Source organism: Nicotiana sylvestris, chromosome 2 (assembly GCF_000393655.2).
Source record: "Nicotiana sylvestris chromosome 2, ASM39365v2, whole genome shotgun sequence".
In the NCBI taxonomy this organism is placed as follows: Eukaryota; Viridiplantae; Streptophyta; class Magnoliopsida; order Solanales; family Solanaceae; genus Nicotiana; species Nicotiana sylvestris.
Window position 1 is genome coordinate 60,666,509 of NC_091058.1, and position 21,399 is coordinate 60,687,907.

General features: G+C 40.3%; 1 protein-coding gene across 1 annotated transcript; it reads right to left on the reverse strand.

The window, feature by feature from the left end:
* Positions 1–8,579: 8,579 nt before the first annotated feature.
* On the reverse strand, positions 8,580–12,428 carry LOC104220282 (protein POLAR LOCALIZATION DURING ASYMMETRIC DIVISION AND REDISTRIBUTION-like). The gene is made up of 3 exons (XM_009771120.2): positions 11,902–12,428; positions 9,374–9,807; positions 8,580–9,109 (listed from the first exon to the last, which is right to left on the reverse strand). The coding sequence occupies exons 1-3, from the start codon at positions 12,176–12,178 to the stop codon at positions 8,819–8,821; spliced, it is 1,002 nt and encodes a 333-aa protein (XP_009769422.1). The 5' UTR covers positions 12,179–12,428; the 3' UTR covers positions 8,580–8,818.
* Positions 12,429–21,399: the final 8,971 nt, after the last annotated feature.

Here is a 21,399-nt window from a genome sequence, read left to right on the forward strand (position 1 = left end):
TCGAGAATCCTGCAGGTGTTGATCTTGCAACTGCTGCACTTCTACCTCCATTTGGGCCAACAAGTCGTAACAATGTCCACTTTCAATTTCAAAATCTCTAGCCTGCCTAACCGCTTTACCCTCAAGGGCAACCACTTTTCTCTTTAAATTGGCAACAATCTTCTCATGGTCCCTTTTCAACTGATTCAAGTAGTGGCGACGCTCCTCTGTTATTGTAGCCCACTGTGCTTTATGTTCTGCCATGATATTCTCAGATTTTTCTAATTCATCCCGCCATTCCCTGACTTCGTTTTCCAATCTTTTTATCAATTGCTCATCGGATCGGCTCCTCGGTTGCTTATCGACGGTTATCTTCAATTGCCGGATTTGGGCCCTAAGTGCTTCATTTTCTCGAGCCAGTCTATTCTTTTCACCTTGATCCGCGACAACCTGTACACTGTTCTCGAATTTCAGACTCTCAACTTGCTGCTTCAGTTTACCAATCTCAACTCGATAGCCTTCTTCCTTTGCTAACCAGTCCCACTGCTCTTGGGACGACTTGGCGAAATCTTCGAGATGAGGTCTTTTAGCCGGTCTCCCACATGCCACGTCACCTCTGAACCAATCATGATACCCTGGGGCAACTTCCCCTTTAACCCTATCAGACACATAAGTGTTTGCCATCAAATGTTGACACTCACTCCAGATTTGGCGAACCTCTTTCTCGGGGAACCGACCGTCAGGACTAATTTCGACCACTTGGGTACTCAGATCTTCATCTCTCGGTACTACTTGATACCTCCCGAGTTGCCTCAGAACCCGATATGGTGCATAGGGCTGGATGTTTTTGAGTCCCATCAACAAAAAATGCGGGCGGGCTGCTGGCATATATATGGCCTCTTCGACAGGCAACCATCCAAGCACCCACTGTATCTGGCTGGCATTGAGGTTCCGAAATAATGTTGTCCAGGCCGTGAATCCTTCAGGTAGACTAGCCCCTTTGATTCTTGTGTAAAATTCTCCTATACAAGTTTTCTCAGTCGAACCATAACTCAATAGCTGAGAGCGAGGGCACAAATGCTCAGTCATCCACATTTGTAACAACAAGTTACATCCCTCAAAAAGTTTGTCCCCAACTTTGCACGCAGTGAGAGCCCGGAAGATGTCAGCCACGATCATATGTGCTAAAGTGCTTTTCCCCATGGTTTGCAAGGTACTGACGACCCCTGCTACTTTCAAATCAATATTACCATCTTTTCTCGGGAATATTATGAGGCCCAAAAAAGCAATCATAAATGCCACTCGTCTGTGTTCCTCCCATTTTTGTCGGTTACTTCTACTACATAACTTAAAGTCTGGATTATTGAACCCGCCCACGTGGCCATACCTATCATATATGAAGCGGAAACTGTAGAAACCCTTTGCAAAATCTGGATGATGAACTGTTCGGGGTATTTTCAAGGAATCCAAGAACCAGTGTATGGTAATGGCCCTAGGAGCAATTAAGTATTTGAACCTCAATGGAGCTTGATCACTTCCAATATACCCCGCTATTTCTTCCAATGTTGGGGTGAGCTCAAAGTCTGAGAAATGAAATACATTATGTGCTGAATCCCAATAGGCGACCAATGCCCTGATGATATCCCCCCGAGGCTGGATGTTTAATAAATCCGGAAGGTCTTTCAAATATTTTTTCACTTCGTCTTGCCCCTCTTTGCCTAAATCATTCCACCATAATTGCAGCTCAAAAGGGATTTTGGTCATTATTGAAAAGGGCTCATTTATCATCGTGTTCATCCTGTACATTTATTAAAGCATTTAAGCAAAAAGAAAACTTTTATTCGACTCAAAAAAAACCATCTAATATCCAGCTTATTCACGATTCTTACTTCTCTTTTTTTTTTAAGATAAAAATACCCAGTATTGCAACACGGCCTTTCAACGCCTTGCGGACGAAAACTTAAGGCTGTGAGGGTCGAAAAACAAAAAAAATGAAAATATGACCAAAGGTGGCTGTTTATGCAAAGTCAGCCTTCCGGCGCCCCGTTTGGGAACATTTGGCTATTTTGACAAAAACGGCATCACCTAGTTTATTTATGACAAAAATTAAAATTTTGATATTTTTTGATTATTTTTGCAAAGGGGAGGTTGGACCCGATGAGGGTTGCCTACGTATCTCACGCCCTGTGAGAATCAAACCATGCGTAGTTCGGGCAAATTAACCGAACTATTTTAAAACATGACTCTTTTCCATTTTTGTTTTTGGCATTTCATAAGCGAAAAAACTATTTTTAGAAACAAGACTCTCTTTTTTTTCTTTTCAACAAATAATAAAACAACCTATTTTCCAAACTAAAAATAAAAGACTTTTTTTTTCTTTCCTTTTTCAACAAATAATGAAACAACTTATGTTTTTCGAACTAAAACAAAAAAATTTCTTGTCCTTTTCCTTTTCAACAACCAACTTTCCGAAAAATAAAAGACTCTTTTTTTTTCCTATTTTTCCTTTGCTTTTTTTTAAGTAAAACAAAATAAAACATTTTCCTTTTTTTCAAAATTTCGGCAGAGTTCCGCCAGTAATTGGTCATTGATTTTTTTATTTATAAAATAAACAATTAACTCCCTAATTGATATTCCTTTTTTTCCCTCTTTTCTCTTTTTTTTTCTCAATTTTCCAACATTCCCGAGATTCAGAAACCGGTCAACATGTAGGTTTGAAACAAATATATATACAGAGCAAGTAGGATGCATCAGGACGGTCTTTTCATTTCAGGTTGCTAGTCCTAGACAGACCCAACCCTTGTGTTGAGTCCCCTAAGTCAAATGCAACATGATGCAAATAATCGTTCCTACTAGGGATCCGGCATGAAGTCATGTTATTCTATGTTCAAAAACCTGGGTCAGTGTTCTAGACTGTGTACCCGAACGGACAACTCGAGTCGAGGAGGGGGCAACTTACCGGGAACCAAAAGGCCATCTGGCTTCGTAACTTGTCCGGCCTCTTTCTTAATTCAAGGTATGACACTAACAGAATAGGGAGTCTCAACCAGTAAGCACATCCCCGGAGGTGAAGAGAGAAGGGTGTCGGCGTAGAGTTCAAATAATATCAAAGCGGTAACATTTAGCACATTCAGCATGAAATATGTAGGAAAATCAAATGTAATGAAATACAACATTCCAAATGAACCACAAATTAACCACAACATCAATCCTATTATTACATATCCGGTACAGATTTAATCATTCCAAATGAACACTACGGAAACAGTGTATGACTTAAAGTAACAACACAATACTCGCACTTCAATCTCTTTTTCAATTCAGTTTTATTCAGCTTGTAAACACATACACCACTCAATGCTAGAGATAAGTACCTGGAAGTAACGAAACAAGTGGGGAATAAGAAGGATCAGCAGCAGGCAGCAGAAATAATTGAACCGCAGTAATAGTTTCAACCCAGCAAGCAGATCAGCAACCCAAGTACCAAACAGGAAGGAGAAATTGACCAAAACAGCATTAATGCCAAACAAACGAACTCAAATGGCATCCATAGACATCAGCAACCGTCAAACTCTAATAAATCCCAGTTTAATTCAATCCAAAATGCTTAATAACAAACCAGCATGGTTCAGAGCACTCTAACAATCAAAGGAGAAGACTAATTTTTTTTTTGAGGGGATTTTGGGGCTCTCAGCTGAAGGAAGAAGACCCCTTCCCTAAGGCATTTCATGCCCTTTTATAGGCAACAAGAGAGAGTAGATCAGATTTTAGGCCTTCTTTTTTAGTCCCTCCCTTATTTTCAGTTTAGTCCCTCTATTCTTGACTTGCTAAACAAGTAAATGCATCACAATTATTGAAATCTACACTTGTACCCCATTCTAGAAGCCTCTAGGATGCTCTTTTAGCTAGGCAATTCCTATACTACCCTTACTCCTGCTTTAAAATTACCAGTCCTTAAAGAAACTACCCCTTTCATCCAACTAGAATTATTATCTTGTTTTCAGCTATAACCATACTGCTCAAACAGCCAAGATTTAAATAAAACTTCAAACATTTACCCCAAATCAAACAAAATTCAGAACAATCCAATTATTAAAACAAACTACTTAGCATGAAGCCACCAACCAAAGAAACCCCGATTGATTCAGAGTTTGAACTAATCGACTGACAAGCCCACGCCCAATATTGATAGAAATATATAAAGAATAAACAAATACACAAACTATTCTAATCGAATTCACTAGCTAAACCCACAGACAACAGAAAGCGTGAGGCCATGACTTCTAATCCTAACTGATTGTTCAACAAACAAGGTTATGAATTAAACTAATTGACATTCAACTAAACTAATCAACACAAAACAAAACTGAACAAAGCGATGAACAAAGAAACTCACCAATGGAGGGAAAACTCCGGCCAACCACTGCCGTCCGAATCTTTCCAGATTTTTGACACGTAGCATCCCTAACCATGTGTTTTCACAAGAAAACACATGGCTAAGGATATTACGGTCCAAAGTCACAAAGATTTTGCGTTAGGGTTTTTGGCCGGAAAATTTAAAATTGATATTTGAACCAATCTAGGAAGATTCGAGACCAACGGGTATGGGGATTGGGTAGAGTAGGTTTCGGCGGTCACAAGGTATAAATTTGATGGTAATTGGGTTACTTTGAGTTTTGGCCGGAAACCTTTGATCAAAGATTCAATGAGCTAGGGATAGATTTGAAGGAAACGGATGGTGGATTCATGACGAGGGGGAAGAGGAGGTCTCGTGATGTTATTTTGGTGGTCGATGGCATAAATGGCGTTTCCCGCCGGCGAGGATTCCGGCGAGCTCAAGGCTGTACGAGGAAGGAGGCATCTGTCTCTAGGGTTTGTGAGTGTCCTTCAGACACTTTTATTCAAAAGCTATATGGACTCTGAACCGTTGATATAAGGCAGATGAACGGTCAGGATCGTATCGCTTACAAAACGACGTCATTTGGGTTAGGATAGGGGTAGGCCGGCTATTGCAGCATTGGGCCTGGATCTGGTTGGAATGGTCTAAGGGCGTTTGGGCCTGAAAATTATCAATGAATTAGCCCAAATTTGGGTCTTTATTAAGACCACTTTCCTACTCTTATTTTCTTTTCTCTTTTATTTCCTTTTTCTCATTTTTATAATTTTTTCTAATTTTTATAAAGATGTAATACCAACATGAAATCCTAATTATTTCAAAATAAAGATTAATTAATTCCTAAAATTGTTTTAAAAACTATTTCATGACAAATTCACAATAAAAGTCATTAGAATGCAAAAGTGAACTAATTTTGTGATTTTTCATGTTTTGTTCTAAACAAATTAACCCTTAATTGATACTAAAATATAAAACTAAACCTAAATGCGAAAATGCAGAAGTTGCTAGTAAAGCGTGAGTCGCGCCTACTAACAATGTTTTTGGGCAGGCCCCAATGTTTGACAATGTGCGAGAAGAAGAGTCGAGCTGTATCTTCTGCTGAGATGTTTTGCGGGGCTGCTATGAAAGTTGCATAGTCTGAAAATTGATCTATGACAACCATGATGGATGCAAGATTGCCGACTTGGGGCAATCCCGTGATGAATCTGAGGGAAACACTTTCCCATGGTCTCTGAGGGACATGTAATGGCTGCGAGGGTCCCGGCTGTGATGAGTGATCCGACTTGTCCTTGTGGCATGGCTGACAAGTCTTCACACGATGATGAGCGTCACCAGTCTTTTGAGGCCGATGACATGATGACTGATTGTTGCTGCGAAGGGTAGCCTGAACCTGAGGTTCATGTCTGTTGACTACCTTCTCCAACTGCATGGCCGAGATGTTTTCAGCGGCCATCTTTATGGGAAAGCATGGTATGGTGCAGGGCTTGGCCCCGTTTTCTCCCATCATCAGGAGCATGTTGGCATATGGTACCGGTATGGTGTTGGTTTGCCTCATGAACTCCAAACCCACTATGATGTCGAAGTCATCTATGATTGCGATGCGCAGGTCGATGCTTCCTTTGTATGGGCCAAGTTTCACTGGGACATTTGTAGCTGTTCCACCCAATGTCTGAGGTGGTGAGTTGATAGCCTTGACGCGGCCTTTGCTCTTTTGTACCACAAGACCTAGGCGCTCTACTTGCGTTGATGACAAGTAGTTATGGGTGGCACCCGTGTCTATCAATGCGTGAAGGGGCTTGCCGTTCACTTTCAATTCGACGAACATTAGGGTCCTCGCTTGCTTAGGAGGTCCTTCGTCCATCTTTTCTTTCCCTTTCCTGGTGATCGGGACTGATGTTTTCTTAGGAGGACATGCACTGGTCCCCGCTAAGGCATGAGGGATAGAGCCAACAATTGCATTGAAGGCGCCTACCTGGTTGTCTTCTGATGTGTCTGATGCATCTGTCTCATCCTCGACAGTCTGATGAGCATTGACCTTGATGTTTGGGCATTCATTGTTCCAATATGCCCCGCCGCAATGACGGCATTATGAGGGAGGCTTTCTCCCCTGATTGTTGTTGATGGATGCAGCATTGTTGCTGTTGGAGGGAGGAGTCTTAGTTTTGGATGCATTCCGATCTCCCCTACTTTTTCTTGGGCCACCATTGCTGGGATGGTTCCCGTTGAATCCCCCTCGGACAGACGGCTGGGGCCTGTCGTTCTGAGTTCCCAAATGATAATCGGCAAGGCATTCTGCAGCTTGAATGGCCTTGGGCAGGGTGTCTACCCGTTGTCTCTGTAGTTCCATACGGGCATGAGGTTTCAAACCTTCTATGAATGCGAAGAGTTTGTTTTTGTCCCCCATGTCGCGTATGTTTAGCATGAGTGCGGAGAATTCGCGCACGTACTCCCGCACTGATCTGGTGTGGCGGAGTTCCCGTAGCTTTCTCCTTGCATTGTATTCCACATTTTCGGGGAAGAACTGCAGGCGTATGGCTACCTTCAATTCGTCCCATGTCTGAAGAGTATCTTCACCGGCCTTGATGGCTTCGTATTTGACTCGTCACCAAAGTTTGGCATCGCCCTGAAGATACTTGGTAGCAGTCGCTACCTTTTTGGATTCCTCCAAATGGCCCACGACATCGAAGTATTGTTCGATATCGAAGATGAAGTTTTCCACTTCTTTAGCATCCCGGGATCCGTCGTATGGCTTTGGCTCCGGTATCTTAAGCTTTTGTGGAATGGGGGTGAGGTTTGCTGCACCCCTGATATGGTTGTCGCCTTCTCGAAGTAGGCTCTGTAAGGCAGCATTGACAACATTGAGCTTGTCTGTCAAGTCGTCTATGGTTTGATGCATGGCAGTTAGTCTGTCTGCCTCTTGTTGCTGATGGGCCAAATCGTCGGCACGCTCCTGCTGGAGGTCCTCAAATTTGCCATGAATATTGGCAGTTTCGATGGCTGCCGTTTGTCGGTCGTCGTCAGAGTCACGACTGATGTTTTCAATGTCATTTTCGGCCTTCCGTATTCGGCGGTCCAGGTCGTCCAACCTTTGCACTAGGTTGTTGTTTTGATCAGGCATCGTATCCACGATGGGTCGTAATCGATCAACCGTCTCTTCTAGGGATGCTAGACGCTCCCCATGATTCACCATGGTCATAAATGGTGATGATGGCAAATGTGTTCCCTCGTCCGATGTCGAGCCTAGGCTCTGATACCAATTGTTACGCAACGCCTTCCTGATGTTCTTTGGAAGGGCAACGTAAGGCTAAGAAACCGATGTCAGTGCGGTTGTTGTCCGCCAATGAGGTCCCCTCCGCACGCTAGACTAGATTGTCAGTGTCGTGCGGGAAAACCAATGTCATGAGCAATTGCGGAAGCTGAGAGAGAATTGGGTTTTGAATGATGATGATGATTTTATTGATGAATGAAAATGCTGATTACAAAGATGCGGTGTCGAGGAGGAGAGACACCAGAAATGCTTGCTTGAAAATGTTTGATTGTTTGGTCCCCCTTAATAATGCTTTAAAAAAATAAACCAACATTACATGACTAGTCCTAATAAAGCTGTAGAAGCACACTGAAATGGAAATGATGTAAACTAGCCTATGATTACAATGAAAAGGACTTAGATTATTACAAGGTAGAACTAAGTCCGATGGCAGCAACTTTGTCTTGCGGGTCAGGGTCTGCGCGCGCGTTGCTGTGGGCGCGCGACACTTGATGTGCTGGCCTGAGGCTGGGCGTTGGTGCTTGGCATCAGGGTCTGTGCGCGAGGCGCTGCTGGAATGTGCCTGCAGCTTGACGCTGGCGAGGCATCAGGATCTGCGCGCGCGGCATTGTCAGGGCGCGCGGCGCTGTTGTCATTGGCCAGCTCTTGGGCGCTGGCGAGAGGCATCGGTGGGGCGACAGAGGCGCCTGCGCGCTTGTCACTTGGCGCAGCCAAGACCACGGGGCCGACCATGGCGTTAGGCATTGTGAGGCTTGTTAGGCCGCCATGGGGCGCGGCCAAGGGGTCATGGGGCGTGTCTGGAAAGCAGCCCATGACATTACACTTGCAGTGTAATTGTTTGGCTTAAACTTCTTTTATTTTTCCTAGTTAATATTCTTCATTCTCTCATAGATAATTACCTTATTCTTCGTCAGCAGACAACATGTTAAACCAGACTTTTAGTGTGTTCCTGAGAAATAACTCTGTGGCGACCATCTCAAACAAAATGAAGGCATCCATTCCTCTTGTTATTTCAAACTTTAACTTTAGTATTTGATATTTGAAGCTGTGGTTTATTTCCCTTCACCTTCTTTTACATGAAATGGTATCCGGCCATGTAAAAGGTTTTTTTCTTCTTCTTCTTTCTTTCGATCCAAAAAAACTTTGGACAAATTCCTTCAAGGTTGGTGTGGCGTTTAATCTATTGTAGCAAGTGATCGACGACTAGGAACTTGTTGAGAGATGACCTTAGCAGTATCTCTCCACCAACAGATCTCTTTTTCTTTTTCTTCAAGCTTTTGCATGGCGGATTCTAAAGCTGATTCCAGTTCTTTGATCCTTTCTTCTTGCCTTGTCTGCAGAAGCTCATGCAGTTTCCTGTTTAATTCTTCTGCTGGAACTCCACAGCTTTCAATTGTTACACAGGCATTAGGGTTGTATACTTCTGTAAAGCTTGTGCTAATGCTTCCTTCTGAGCTATCCATAATCTGCCACAATTGAAGTTCACTACTTGAGGTCTTACACAAAACTAATTAGAAAATTATAATCGTGTAAACAGCCTCTTGCAGAAATGCAGGATAAGGCTGCGTAAGATAGACCATTGTGGTCCGGTCCTTTCCCGGACCTAGCGCATAGCGGGAGCTTAGTTGCACCGGGCTGCCCTATACTATGCTAAACTAAAAGCAATTTAGTATAGTCATCTCGTACTCCAATTTGTAATCTAAACAAATGTAACTGCTAACTGAACGTACCTCAGCATTCTGTTGTGTTGGATATTTCAACATGACTTCTGAATCTGAATGGAATTGCAAACGTTCTAATTCGACTTCGAGCTCTGCTTCAAGCTGGTTCATTTCCAAATTCCTCTCATTTCCTTTCATTGATTTGCAGTTGAAAGCTGTGTGATCATGGCTGCAAGTGATTTCTGATTCTTCTTCTATATCAGTAGAGTATGCGAATTGTTCAACATAATCTGAATCGTGGTGTGAGATTTTGGCTCTTGAATCAGAAAGATTTCTTCTGATTCTTCCTTGGTTTTGGAATTCCACCTTGGAATTATGAAGCAGGATTTCCATTTCTCTACGAATCTCAACTATTTTGTTGAGCTCATTTTTGGTAGCATTAAACAGATAAATTAGACCAAATCCAATGCCTAGGTTCAAAGAGTCTGCTTTCTTGTCTCCTCCTGCATAAAATGTTGATTGGTTTGTTTTAATAAATATTACACAGATGAAATCATAGAAAGACGAAATTTTCTAAAATGGCATGGATTTTGCAAATTTGCTTAGGTTTATCATATGCATGTATATATGATGGCTTTCGTAAATAATGCATTCAGGTAATAAGTTACATGTCCAAAATATTATTATGTCATTTTCCATGTCAATCAAAAAAAAAATGTTTCATATTCTTATACGGGATATAATATGAAAACGTGAAGGTAAAAATAGTAAAATAACGTCAAAATAGCACGGCCTAGCCATTTTTCGGATTGGTAATCGAAAATAGCCAGCGTTTGCAAAGTCATTGAAAAATAGCCACCGTTTTGCTGAAACACGGAAAGTTACAGCATAATATGTTGGATTATGGATCTCCTGTGTATAAACTTCCAGAATATTATGTTGGAACTTCAGGACACGGAAAGTTCCAGCATAATATGCGAGATTATAGAGCTCCTGCATATAAACTTCCAGCATATTATGATGGAACTCCAGCACATTATAAAATTTCAGCATATTATGCTCAGAGGCGGATCCCGGATTTAAATCTTATGGGTTCAATTTTAAGGGCTTTTAATATTGAACCCATTGTATTTTTAAATTTATGGGTTCATATCTACTATTTTTGCAATTTTAATAAATTTTTACATACAAATTTTTATTCCGCGTCGAAAGTTATGGGTTCAGTTGAACTCATAGGTTATACGCTGCATCCGCCCCTAATTATGCTGGAAGCTCATATGTAAAAAATTCGAACTCCAGCATATTATGCTGGAATATTTCGGATTTTTAACTCTATTTTAGTTCAGATTTTATCTTTATATGAAAAGTGACTAAATTTCGATTACTTTTGAAACTGTGGCTATTTTTCAATTACCAGTTGTAAATCCAGTTATTTTTTAATTTCACTCTAAAATAACATCTCAATTTCATGGCCCACTACCGGAGTTGCAATATTTCAAATAAAAGGTACGTTTCTATATTAGATGACAGCATGCTCAAAATAAGAGTTTAAATATTTTTTAAGTGTCAAAATATTTGGAAATCATATTTTAGGTTGAAAGGTTGAATTCAAACCTGCCGAAATTGTATGGAGTAATTATTTTTTAGTTTGTCAGCATCTTATCTAACTGAAATAAATAATTTCGGCAGGAACGTAGGGATTAAATAACATTAAAAAGTAACGGATTTGGCAAACGAAGCTGTCTCTGAGTTTTCTAGTTCAAAGCAACACATGGTCCTACCTATTTATTAAGATGACATTGATATGAATTTTTTTTTTTTCTCTTCGTAATATGAAGTTTTCCATGCACCTAATATTTTTAAATATGTAAGTACTAATTATTTATTTCTGTTTTCGTTTAGTGGTTCTTCTTGTCCTGCCTTCCTTCTTGTTACACAACCTTATTTCTCTTTTAAGACTTAACAATTCAAGCAAACATATTTATAAAAGAAACAACTTCTGCAATATGTCCATTTATTTACACTATCACAATACTGCTTATATATGTTTATGCAAATAGCCACCCTTAAAAAAGGAAATTTGTAATAAGAAATAAGACAAATTACCTATAACAAGTTGAAACAAATTTTCTTTTATATTCGAATAAAAATTAAATCCTTAAAGAATAAGTATATATTTAAGTTTATATACTGATAATATAAATAAATAGTAAAAGGTAAGCTCGGTGCATAAAGTATCTCGCATTCATGCAGGGTCCGGGCCGGGGAAGGGCCGCACCCCAAGGAAATATGATGTTAGGCAGCCTACCTGACTAATTTCACGGTTCGAACCTATAGGTCACACGGAAACAACTTCATCGTTGCTCCAAAACTCCCCTTTTTATACATTGACAATATAAACTATATTTTGTACAATTAAGTGACTTCAAACACAATTCCATCAATAGAAAAATGGTAAACAACCTACTATTAATCAGTCTACATAATCACATAGATACGGTTAAAAAATATTCTAACTTTGAATTTGAATAACACGACCATTTGATTTTTCATCATATTGAAAAAGTAATAAAAATGAGAGGTGTGAAGCAATTTACCTTCCAGTGCCGTAGAAGGCGATGAGGACTCCCTTTCTAATCTTGTAAGATAATCCTTCTTCTTCCTATTAATCTTCTTCTCCTTTTTTCTGCTAACATACTGAAGCTGTTGCTCCTTCACTTTTTTTGTCTCAAACCACCTCGACAAAATCCACCTTGGCGATATACAAGTACTAAAGCTCCTGGTACACGTTGTTTCTGCAGATCTTCTTTTCCTAATTTCTGTACAAGCCCTTGCTGTGATTATGGAGATGCTACAATAATCGTCACTTCCCATTAGGATCTTCGTTAAAACTTATTTCCCCTCAATACTTGCTGTTTTATGGCCAACAGAGTTAACTCACGATCTCTTGTTTGAGTTTTCGAAATAGAAATACTACTAAGAATTGAGGAGGGAAATTTTTGAAAGTGAAAGGTTCACGGGTTTCTTCATGTCCTAATTTATGAGCCTATCTCACTGAAACCGAAACAACATTAATGACATTAATTTAGGTGATGATTCAATTTTTGTATATTACTCCCTCCAATAAGTGATTTCTTTTTGTATTTGGCATGCTCCTTAAGAAAAAAACATAAGTATCTTAACTATATTACCCTTAATTAAAATTTATATATTATTAACTTGACACATTGGTATGCGTAAAGAAGGACAAATTTGACAAAGTAAAGTTAATTCATTCTTGATTATGTAAAAGGAGCACTTATTTTTAACCAAATAAAAAGGTCAAAAAATCACTTACTATGGACCGGAGGCAGTAGTATATTACATGGAAATGATTTGTGTTATATTTACCAAAAAAATCGATCTTCTTGTTAGTTCTGCAGTTTAGGCATTAACGCTGTAAATTTGAACAAAACCAGTTTTCCCCTGAAACTGGTTGGGAAAGTAAATGCAAAAAATACACTCTACCCACCCCAGGTTAAATGTTTTGTTATGCTTATCAATGGCCAATTCAATTTTTTTTTAACTGAACTTCGTTTTGAAATAAAAATTAAAGTTTTGCTACAAAATAGTTAACCATACGCAACTTTTAAAATTTTATTTTAATAAATACTCAGAAAGTTAGGGTAATATAGCAATTGCTAAGAACAAAAACAAGATATTCAATTTCTAAGGAAGAATGTAATTTAAATAAAAAGAATGAAAGAAAATGAATACATATTATACATCTATTTGGCCATAAATAATATTTCTGTAATGCAAGTACTGACGTTTAATATTTTCAAATGACATCAATATTTGAAACACATTGAAAAACTTATTTGATGAGTATTGCAAGTAAGATTTCAATTTTGTTTCTAAGTGAAATTCATATTTAAATATATATTTTTGAATTCTAACTTCCAACTTTAAATTCAAATATCAATCCTTTTTCGACGTCAACCGAATACTGCCGCGTGCTTAGTACATGGTGGATGATTAATGACTAAAGGAAAGGAATTAATCCCTAACTAATCTTGCCAACTACGTAATAACTTTTATAAGCTAGTTAATTAATTAGTTGAATATTCCTAAAATGCAAATCACTAGAATGTTACAGAATACGTATCAGAAAATAACGAAATAAAAACGTAAAACTCCTTTCCTGGTGTGACGTAATATCAGAGAGAGGATTATTTCGGGGGCTAAATTGCAACATCTAAGAACTTGAGGGAACTCCGTCCCAATACTATCAAACGATATTTGTTTTTTCACGCAATTACTGATCTTTAATGTAGTGGAAGGCAGATGTAGGAATTAGCACACAATTGCGGCCAGTGACAAATTATTGCTCTATTTTGGGACCACGAAGCATATGACTTTATTCATCCTTTCAAAATCAATTGATTCTATCTCGGAATTTATAGTTTAATTTTCGAATCTCTCTCAGCTTTCTATTAAAAAAAATGTGAATGTTATCAGAAAACCAAAAGTATAATTACCGAAAGCTCATTTCAATTGTTATGTTTTGCAGTTAAGCTAGTTAACAATGGGCATTCTCGTTTTAATTAATGTTACACTTATGTTGAATAGTTGTTTATATTTTTCGACTATTACTGGCTCAATGTCTTGGTACCAGCCACGGAGCTCCAACTAATAAACAGAAAATGTTTCATAATTAATCAACTAAATCAAAATTAGAAAAAGGAAGAAGTACAGTGTGGAAAGGGCTTTAAAGAAAGTAGCTGTCTAAAAATAAATGGTGAAAGATAAATAAAGTTGAAGAAGAAACGAGTTTGCATATGAACAAGGACAAAAGGCCAAATATACCCCTCTACTCTCAAATATTATTTACATGTACCCTTCATTATATTATTGGGTTATCCATACCTCTACAGTCATACATTGGAACAAAAATGCCCCTGTTTTGGATGGAGTGACACGTGCCAACACCAGATTAAAATGACTCATTTCTTTTTTTTATCCAACCCATTTTACAAAAAACTCACAATGAACCATATTTTCATTTTTCAGTTTTTTTAAAGAATTTTCTTTTTATAAAACTTAAAAAAAATTGCAAAATATTTTCGTTTTTCTAAACTAAGTAGATACTGAAAAGATTTTGCAAAACAAATTGAAAAAATTCATTTGTTTAACAAATATTTTTTTTAAAAAAAAACTATAAAAACATATTTGTAAAAACTAAAAAAAATGTAAAAAATAAATTTTTTCTTTCAGTTTTTAACAAAATATTTTCGTTTTTTAACAACTGAAAAAATATTTCCAACAAAATATTTTTGTTTTTGAAAAATGTTTTTTTTTAGTTTTTGTAAAGATTTTCTTTTTGTAAAAACTGAAAAAACAAATTAGTATAAACTGAATTTTTTTTGCAAAAAACAGAAAAAAATTATTTTCGTTTTTTAAAAACTGAAAAAATTATTTTCAACAAAATATTTCGTTTTTTGAAAAATATTTTTTTCAGTTTTTAAAAAGAATTTTGTTTTGTAAAAACTGGAAAAACAAATTTGTAAAAACAGAAAAAAAAAATATTTTTGTTTTTTAAAAAACTGAAATTTAAAAAAAAAACTGGAAAAAAATGAAAATAGTGGTCGGGTTGTGGGTTTTTTTAAAAACAGGTCGGGTAAAAAAAAGGTCGTTTTAATCTGGTGTTGCCACGTGTCACTCCATCCAAAACAAGGATATTTTAGTTTCAAAGTATGACAGTAGGGGTATAGATAACTCAATAGTATGACGGTAGGGGTATAGATAACCCAATAGTATAACGAGGGGTACATGTAAACAATATTTGAAAGTAAAGGGGTATATCTAGCCCTTTGCTGAACTCCTTTTCCTCTTTTTTGAAGCATGAACAGATGAACTAGAGAAAATTCTGATAGGTTTGAAAATGTGACGACCCGACCAGTTTCTGCTTCTTATTGCTTTGTCTATCGATTCTATGCATGTTCGGCTTAGTCGGTTCGGGTCCGGAAAAGATTTGGTAAGGCTTGAGACACTTAGTCTCTTTTGGGGAAGCTTAAATTGAAAAAGTTAACCGAATGTTGACTTATGTGTTAGAGGGCTCGGATGTGAGTTCCGATGATTCGGATAGCTTCGGGAGGTGATTTTGGACTTAGGAGCGTGATCGGAATGAATTTTGGAGGTCCGGAGTAGATTTAGGCTTGAATTGGCGAAATTGAATTTTTGGCGATTTCCGGTTGATAGGTGAGATTTTGATATAGGGATCAGAATGGAATTTCGAGAGTTGCAGTAATTCCGTTGTGTCATTTGAGATGTGTGTGCAAAATTTCAGGTCATTCGGACATGGTTTGGTTGGGTTTTAGATCAAAAGCGTAATTTAAAAGATTTTGGAATTTTAGGCTTGAATCCGATGCGAATTTGTGTTTTGATATTGTTTTGAGCGTTCCGAAGATTGGAACAAGTTTGAATGAGGTTATGGGATATGTTGGTATGTTTGGTTGAGGTCCCGGGGGCCTCGGGTGAGTTTCGAGTGGTCAATCGGACCATTTCATGCTTTGGAAAAGTTGCAGATTTTTGAGCTTCAGATATTGCAGAGTTTTCTTCTTCGCGATCGCGTAGGGCAGTGATGGGGGCAGCCCAGGTTGTTCTTCGCGTTCGCGAAGTTGGAGACGTGATCGCATAAGGTGGTGAAGTTATTGATCGCGAACGCGTGGAGAAGGTCGCTTTCGCGTAGAGTTAAGTGGACCAGGGGATTGACCTGGAGTTTATTCATCGCGAACGCGGTCCCTTGTCCGCGATCGCGTAGGTGGGGGATGCCTGAGCATCGCGTTCTCGTGGGAGATGACGCGTTCGCATAGAGTAAAAATTGGGTTCTGAGAATTTGTGCTTCGCGATCGCGAAGGGGGTTCCGCGATCGCGATGAAGGATTTCAGGCTTGGGCAGAAGGTTTAAATAGTCGTCTTGTCCGCGATTTTGGGGTTTATTTCCTCCATTGTTGAGCGTTTTTGAAGCTTTTTGAAGAGGATTGAAGATGGATTCAAGGGGAATCACTTGGAGGTAAGATTCAGAGACTTAAAACTCGATTCTAATGTGAAATCTACCTAATTAATCATAGAAATTAAGCTTAAAATTGAAGAACTACGGCTTGAAATTGGAGACCTAGAATTTGGGATTTGAGGGGTCATTTGTGGTTGGATTTTGATGCTTTTGGTATGAATGAACTCGAGGAGTGATAAGGAATCCATTGATGTGATTGTTACCGAAATCCGAGACGTGGGCCCGACGGTAGGATTTTGGTAATTTCGGGATTTGAGTTGTAAATTGATTATTTTCGCTTGGGCTTCGTTCCTTTAGCATATTTTGACGCCGCGATTCTGATTTTGGATAGATTCAACGGGAGTGGAGGCCGATTCGAGGGGCAAAGGCGTCGCGGGCTAGAGTTTAGACCGAATTGAGGTGAGTAATGATTGTAAATGATGTTCTGAGGGTATGAAACCCCGGATTGCACACTGTTGTGCTATATTGAGGTGACACACACGCTAGATGACGAGCGTTGGGTCGTGCACTGTTGGGGATTGTGACTTAGTCCATCCCGAGTGATGATTTTACCGCGTATTTGACTGAAAACTATTTGCTATCATCATGTTTTGGGCTGAATGCCATATTTGGGCCTCGTGCCAACTATTTGAACCCTTAGGGGATTTTTATTGATATTTCCTCACTGCTTGACTTTATACTTGAACTCAGTCATGCTATATTTTATTGTTTTCATAACTTAACCATGTTTACTCTGTTTTAATACTTGAATGATATTTTAAATAATATTCTAGGCTGAGCATCATGTTTTACTGTTGCCCGAGTGGCTTGTGAGATTCTCACTAAGTAAGGTCGAGGGCCTATGTTGTGAGGAAACACTGATTATGATTATGAGGCCTAGGGCGTGAGATTTGTACGCCACGAGGTGGCTTGTTGATATGAGGCCGAGGGCCTAGTGATGATGCCACGAGATGACTTGATATTGCGCTTGGGCCAAAAGGGGCCCCTCTAGGAGTCTGCACGCCTCCAGTAAGCACAGATACCTATAGTGATGTGAGATATAGCCCGAGGGGTTGGTATTGTTGATATTGTGCCCGATGGGCAACCCTTTATGTGCTTATTTGTCTTATTTGTCTGTCATTTACCTGCTTAATTGTTAAAAAGGCATTTCATGAAGTTTGAACTGAATTAAAATGACTTTAGACATTATCACTGCTTCACTATTTTTTTTATGGCTTTTACTGATTCATTATAGCCAGTAATGTGCTTTATATGATTTCTTGCTTTCAGTCTTTATTTATGATTATTACTCACTGAGTTGGAGTACTCACTTTACTTCTTGCACCCCGTGTGCTGATTCAGGCGTTGCTGATCCTGCTAGTGCAAGTTGAGAGCTCCCGACAGATTTCGGAGTTCACGAGGTAGCTGTTTTGGCGTCCGCAGTCCCGTGGTTCCCCCCTTTATTTCATTTCTATCTCTTTTTCAATTACTTTGTAATAGTTTATAGACTTTTCAGACTTGTGTTGGGATTGATAGATGCTCATGACTAGTGACACCCCGATATTGGGCTGTGTTGGGTTTATTTTTCGCAAACTGTTCTGTTAACTACTTACTTTTGGATTATTTATTACGTTTTAGACTTAATTCTTATTGTTAATTGTTTAAAACTGAAATGGAAAAGTGTCGGCTGGCCTTGTCTTCACGAGAGACGTCATCACGACCGGGTCCGGATTTAGGGTTGTGACAGAAAACCAAAAATGGGAAATATTGCTTGACAATTTTCTGTTAAGCTAGGAAAATTCACATTAATACTGTCTTGGGCTGCTTTCCAACCATGCCCCATGGCCCATTAGACGCGCCCCATGGCGTCCTGGCAATCCTCTCAATGCCCAGCGCCATGGTCGGCCCCGTGGTCTTGGCAGCGCCAAGTGACAAGTGCGCATGTGCCTCTGTCGCCCCACTGATAGCCCTCGCTAGCGTCCAGCAGCTGGCAGATGCCAACAGTTCCGCGCGCACAGACCATGATATTAATAGCTCGCGCACACAGACAATGCCATACGCATATACCATGATGATGCCAACAGCGTCGCGCGCACAGACAATGCCGCACGCGCAGATCCTGATGCTTCGCGAGCGCCCAACCGCAGGCAGATTCCAATAGCGCCACACGCACAAACAATGTCACGCGCGCAGACCCTGATTCCAAGTGCCAGCGCCCAGTCGCAAGCAAATGCAAATAGTGTCGTGCTCGCCGACAGCACCACGCGCGCAGACCCTGATGCGAAAGACAAGGTTGCTGCTAATGGGCCTGTTTCTACCTTATAGAAAACTAAGTCTTTTTCATTGTAAATATAGAGTAGTTTCATTTCATTTACTTTCAGTGTGCCTCTACAACTTAGTTAGGTCAAGACATGTAACTTTGGTTAATTGTTTTTAAGCATTATTAGGGGCGATCAAGCAATCAAACAATCAACTCACTGTACTGGTGTCTCTCCCCCTCGACACCACATAGTCTTTTGTAATATCTTTCATTAATGCAATCAAGCTTTCATTATCAATTCTCAATTGCTCTTAATATTGGTTTTCCCCGTACGACATTGACAATCTCGTCTAGCGTACGGAGGGGACCTCAGTTGGCGGACAACAACTGCACTGACATCGGTTGCTTAACCTTACGTCGCTCTTCCAAGGAATCTCAAGAAGGCGTCGCGTAACATTGGTATCAGAGCCTTGGCTTGGCATCGGACGAGGGAACACATTGCCATAACCACCATTTTTTACCATGGTGAATTATGGGGATCGCATCGCGGTCCTTGAAGAGACGATTGACACATTACGGCGCATTGTGGATACGGTGCCTGAACTAAGAACCAGCCCAGTGTAAAAGATGGACGACCTGGACCACAAAATGCTCCAGGCCTAAGTTGACATAGGGAACATCAGTCGCGACTCTGAAGGGAGACCGGCAAACGGCACCCACAAAGGCAGCCAAAATTTATGGCAAATTTAAGGACCTCCAACAGGAGCGCACCGAGGATTTAGCCCATAGGGAACAAGAGGCAAACATGGTGATTGCCATGCAGCAAACCATAGACAACTTGACAAGCCAGCTTAATGTTGTCAATGCTGCACTACAAAGCCTATTTTGAGGAGGCAAAAACCAAATCTGGGGTGCTGTGAACCTTGCCCATGTGCCAGAAAACTGAAAATTCCTAAGCCAAAGCCATACAATGGAGGTCGGGATGCTAAAGAAGTGGAGAACTTTATCTTCGACATCGAACAATAATTCAATGTCATGGGAGTTGAAAGAAGCCAAAAAGTAGCAACTACTGCCATGTATCTTCAGGGTGATGCTAAACTCTGGTGGCGGGTGAAATATGAAGCCATCAGGGCCGGGGAAGATACTCTCAAAACATGGGCAGAACTGAAGACAGCCACACGCCTGTAGTTCTTCCCCGAAAACGTTGAATACAATGCACAAAGAAAGCTACGGGAGCTCTACCAGAACAGGTCAGTGCGAGATTACGTGCAAGATTCTCCGCGCTCATGCTAAACATATGTGATATGGGGGACAAAGACAAACTCTTCGCATTTACAGAAGGTTTGAAACCTCATGCCCGTATGGAGCTGCAAAGACAAAGGGTAGATACCCTACCCAAGGCAATCCAAGCGGCGAAATGCCTTGGCAATTGTCATATGGAAACTTACAAAGACGGGCCTCAACCGCCTGTCCGAGGAGGATACAACAGGAGCCAGCCTAGCAATGGTGGCCCTAGCAGAAGCGGAGGGGATCAGAGTGCAACCAAACCTAAGACTCCCTCCTCAAGCAGCAACAATGTTGCATCCGTCAACAACAATCAAAGGAGGAAGCCTCCTTCAGAATGCTGTCATTGTGGCGGGTCACATTGGAACAATGAATGCCCACATACAAAGATGAATGCTCATCAAACTGTTGAGGATGGGTCAGATGACGACTTAGACGAGGCAGAACAAGTAGGTGCCTTCAATGCAATTGTTGGCTCTATCCTTGATACCTTAGCGGGAACCAGTGCTGGTATCCATCAGAAGGACTCATGCCCAATCGCCAAGAAAGGGAAAAAGAATGCAGATGAGAGGCCTCCTCCTACACAAGAGAGGACCTTAATGTCCGTCGAAATGAAAGTAAACGGCAAACCCATTCGGGAAATGACAGACACGGGTGCTACCTATAACTACTTAGCCTCGACTCAGGTGGAGCGCCTCAGTCTAGTTGTGGAAAAGAGTAGGGGTCGTGTCAAGGCTATCAACTCACCACCCCATCCAGTGAGTGGAATAGCCAAACAAGTGCCAATGAAGCTTGGCCCTTACGAAGGAAGATTCAACCTACGTGTGGCAATCATAGATAACTTCGAATTGATAGTGGGATTGGAATTCCTGAGGCAAACCAACACCATACAGGTACCTTATGCCAACATGCTCCTGATGATGGGAGAAAACGGTGCCAAACCCCGCATTATACCATGCATGCCCATAAAGATGGCCGCTGAAAACATCTCGGCCATGCAGCCGAAGAAGGGAGTCAAAAGACATGAACCTATGGTTATGGCTACCCTCAACAATAAGAATCACAAATCATATCATCGGCCTCAAACGACTGATGACGCCCCTCAATGTGTGAAGACTTGTCTAGCATGTCAGAAGGACAAGTTGGACCGATCAACACAAACGGGACTCTTGGAGCCACTACCTGTCCTAAAAAGACCTTGGGAAAGTGTTTCCCTGAATTTTTTCACAGGATTACCCAAGGTCGGAGATCTTGCAACTAACTTAGTTGTGATAGATCGGGTTTCCAAGTATGCCACCTTTATAGTAGCCCCACAAAACATATCAGCAGAAGATACAGCTCGACTCTTCTTCTCCCATATTGTCAAATATTGGGGCCTGCCCAAAGACATCGTTAGTGACCGCGATTCACGCTTCACTAGCAACTTTTGGACCCAACTCTTTAGGTGCCTCAGGTCAAAATTAAGTCACAACTCAAGCTTTCATCAACAACCTGATGGACAGATGGAACGGTTCAATGA

Excerpts from the sequence above, each read along its gene's own strand:
- LOC104220282 (XM_009771120.2), bottom strand. The coding sequence starts at position 12,178 with ATGGGAAGTGACGATTATTGTAGCATCTCCATAATCACAGCAAGGGCT. Across the intron at positions 9,808-11,901 it reads GCCTTCTACGGCACTGGAAG|GAGGAGACAAGAAAGCAGAC; the intron begins GTAAATTGCTTC and ends CATTTTATGCAG. Across the intron at positions 9,110-9,373 it reads CAACACAACAGAATGCTGAG|ATTATGGATAGCTCAGAAGG; the intron begins GTACGTTCAGTT and ends CAATTGTGGCAG.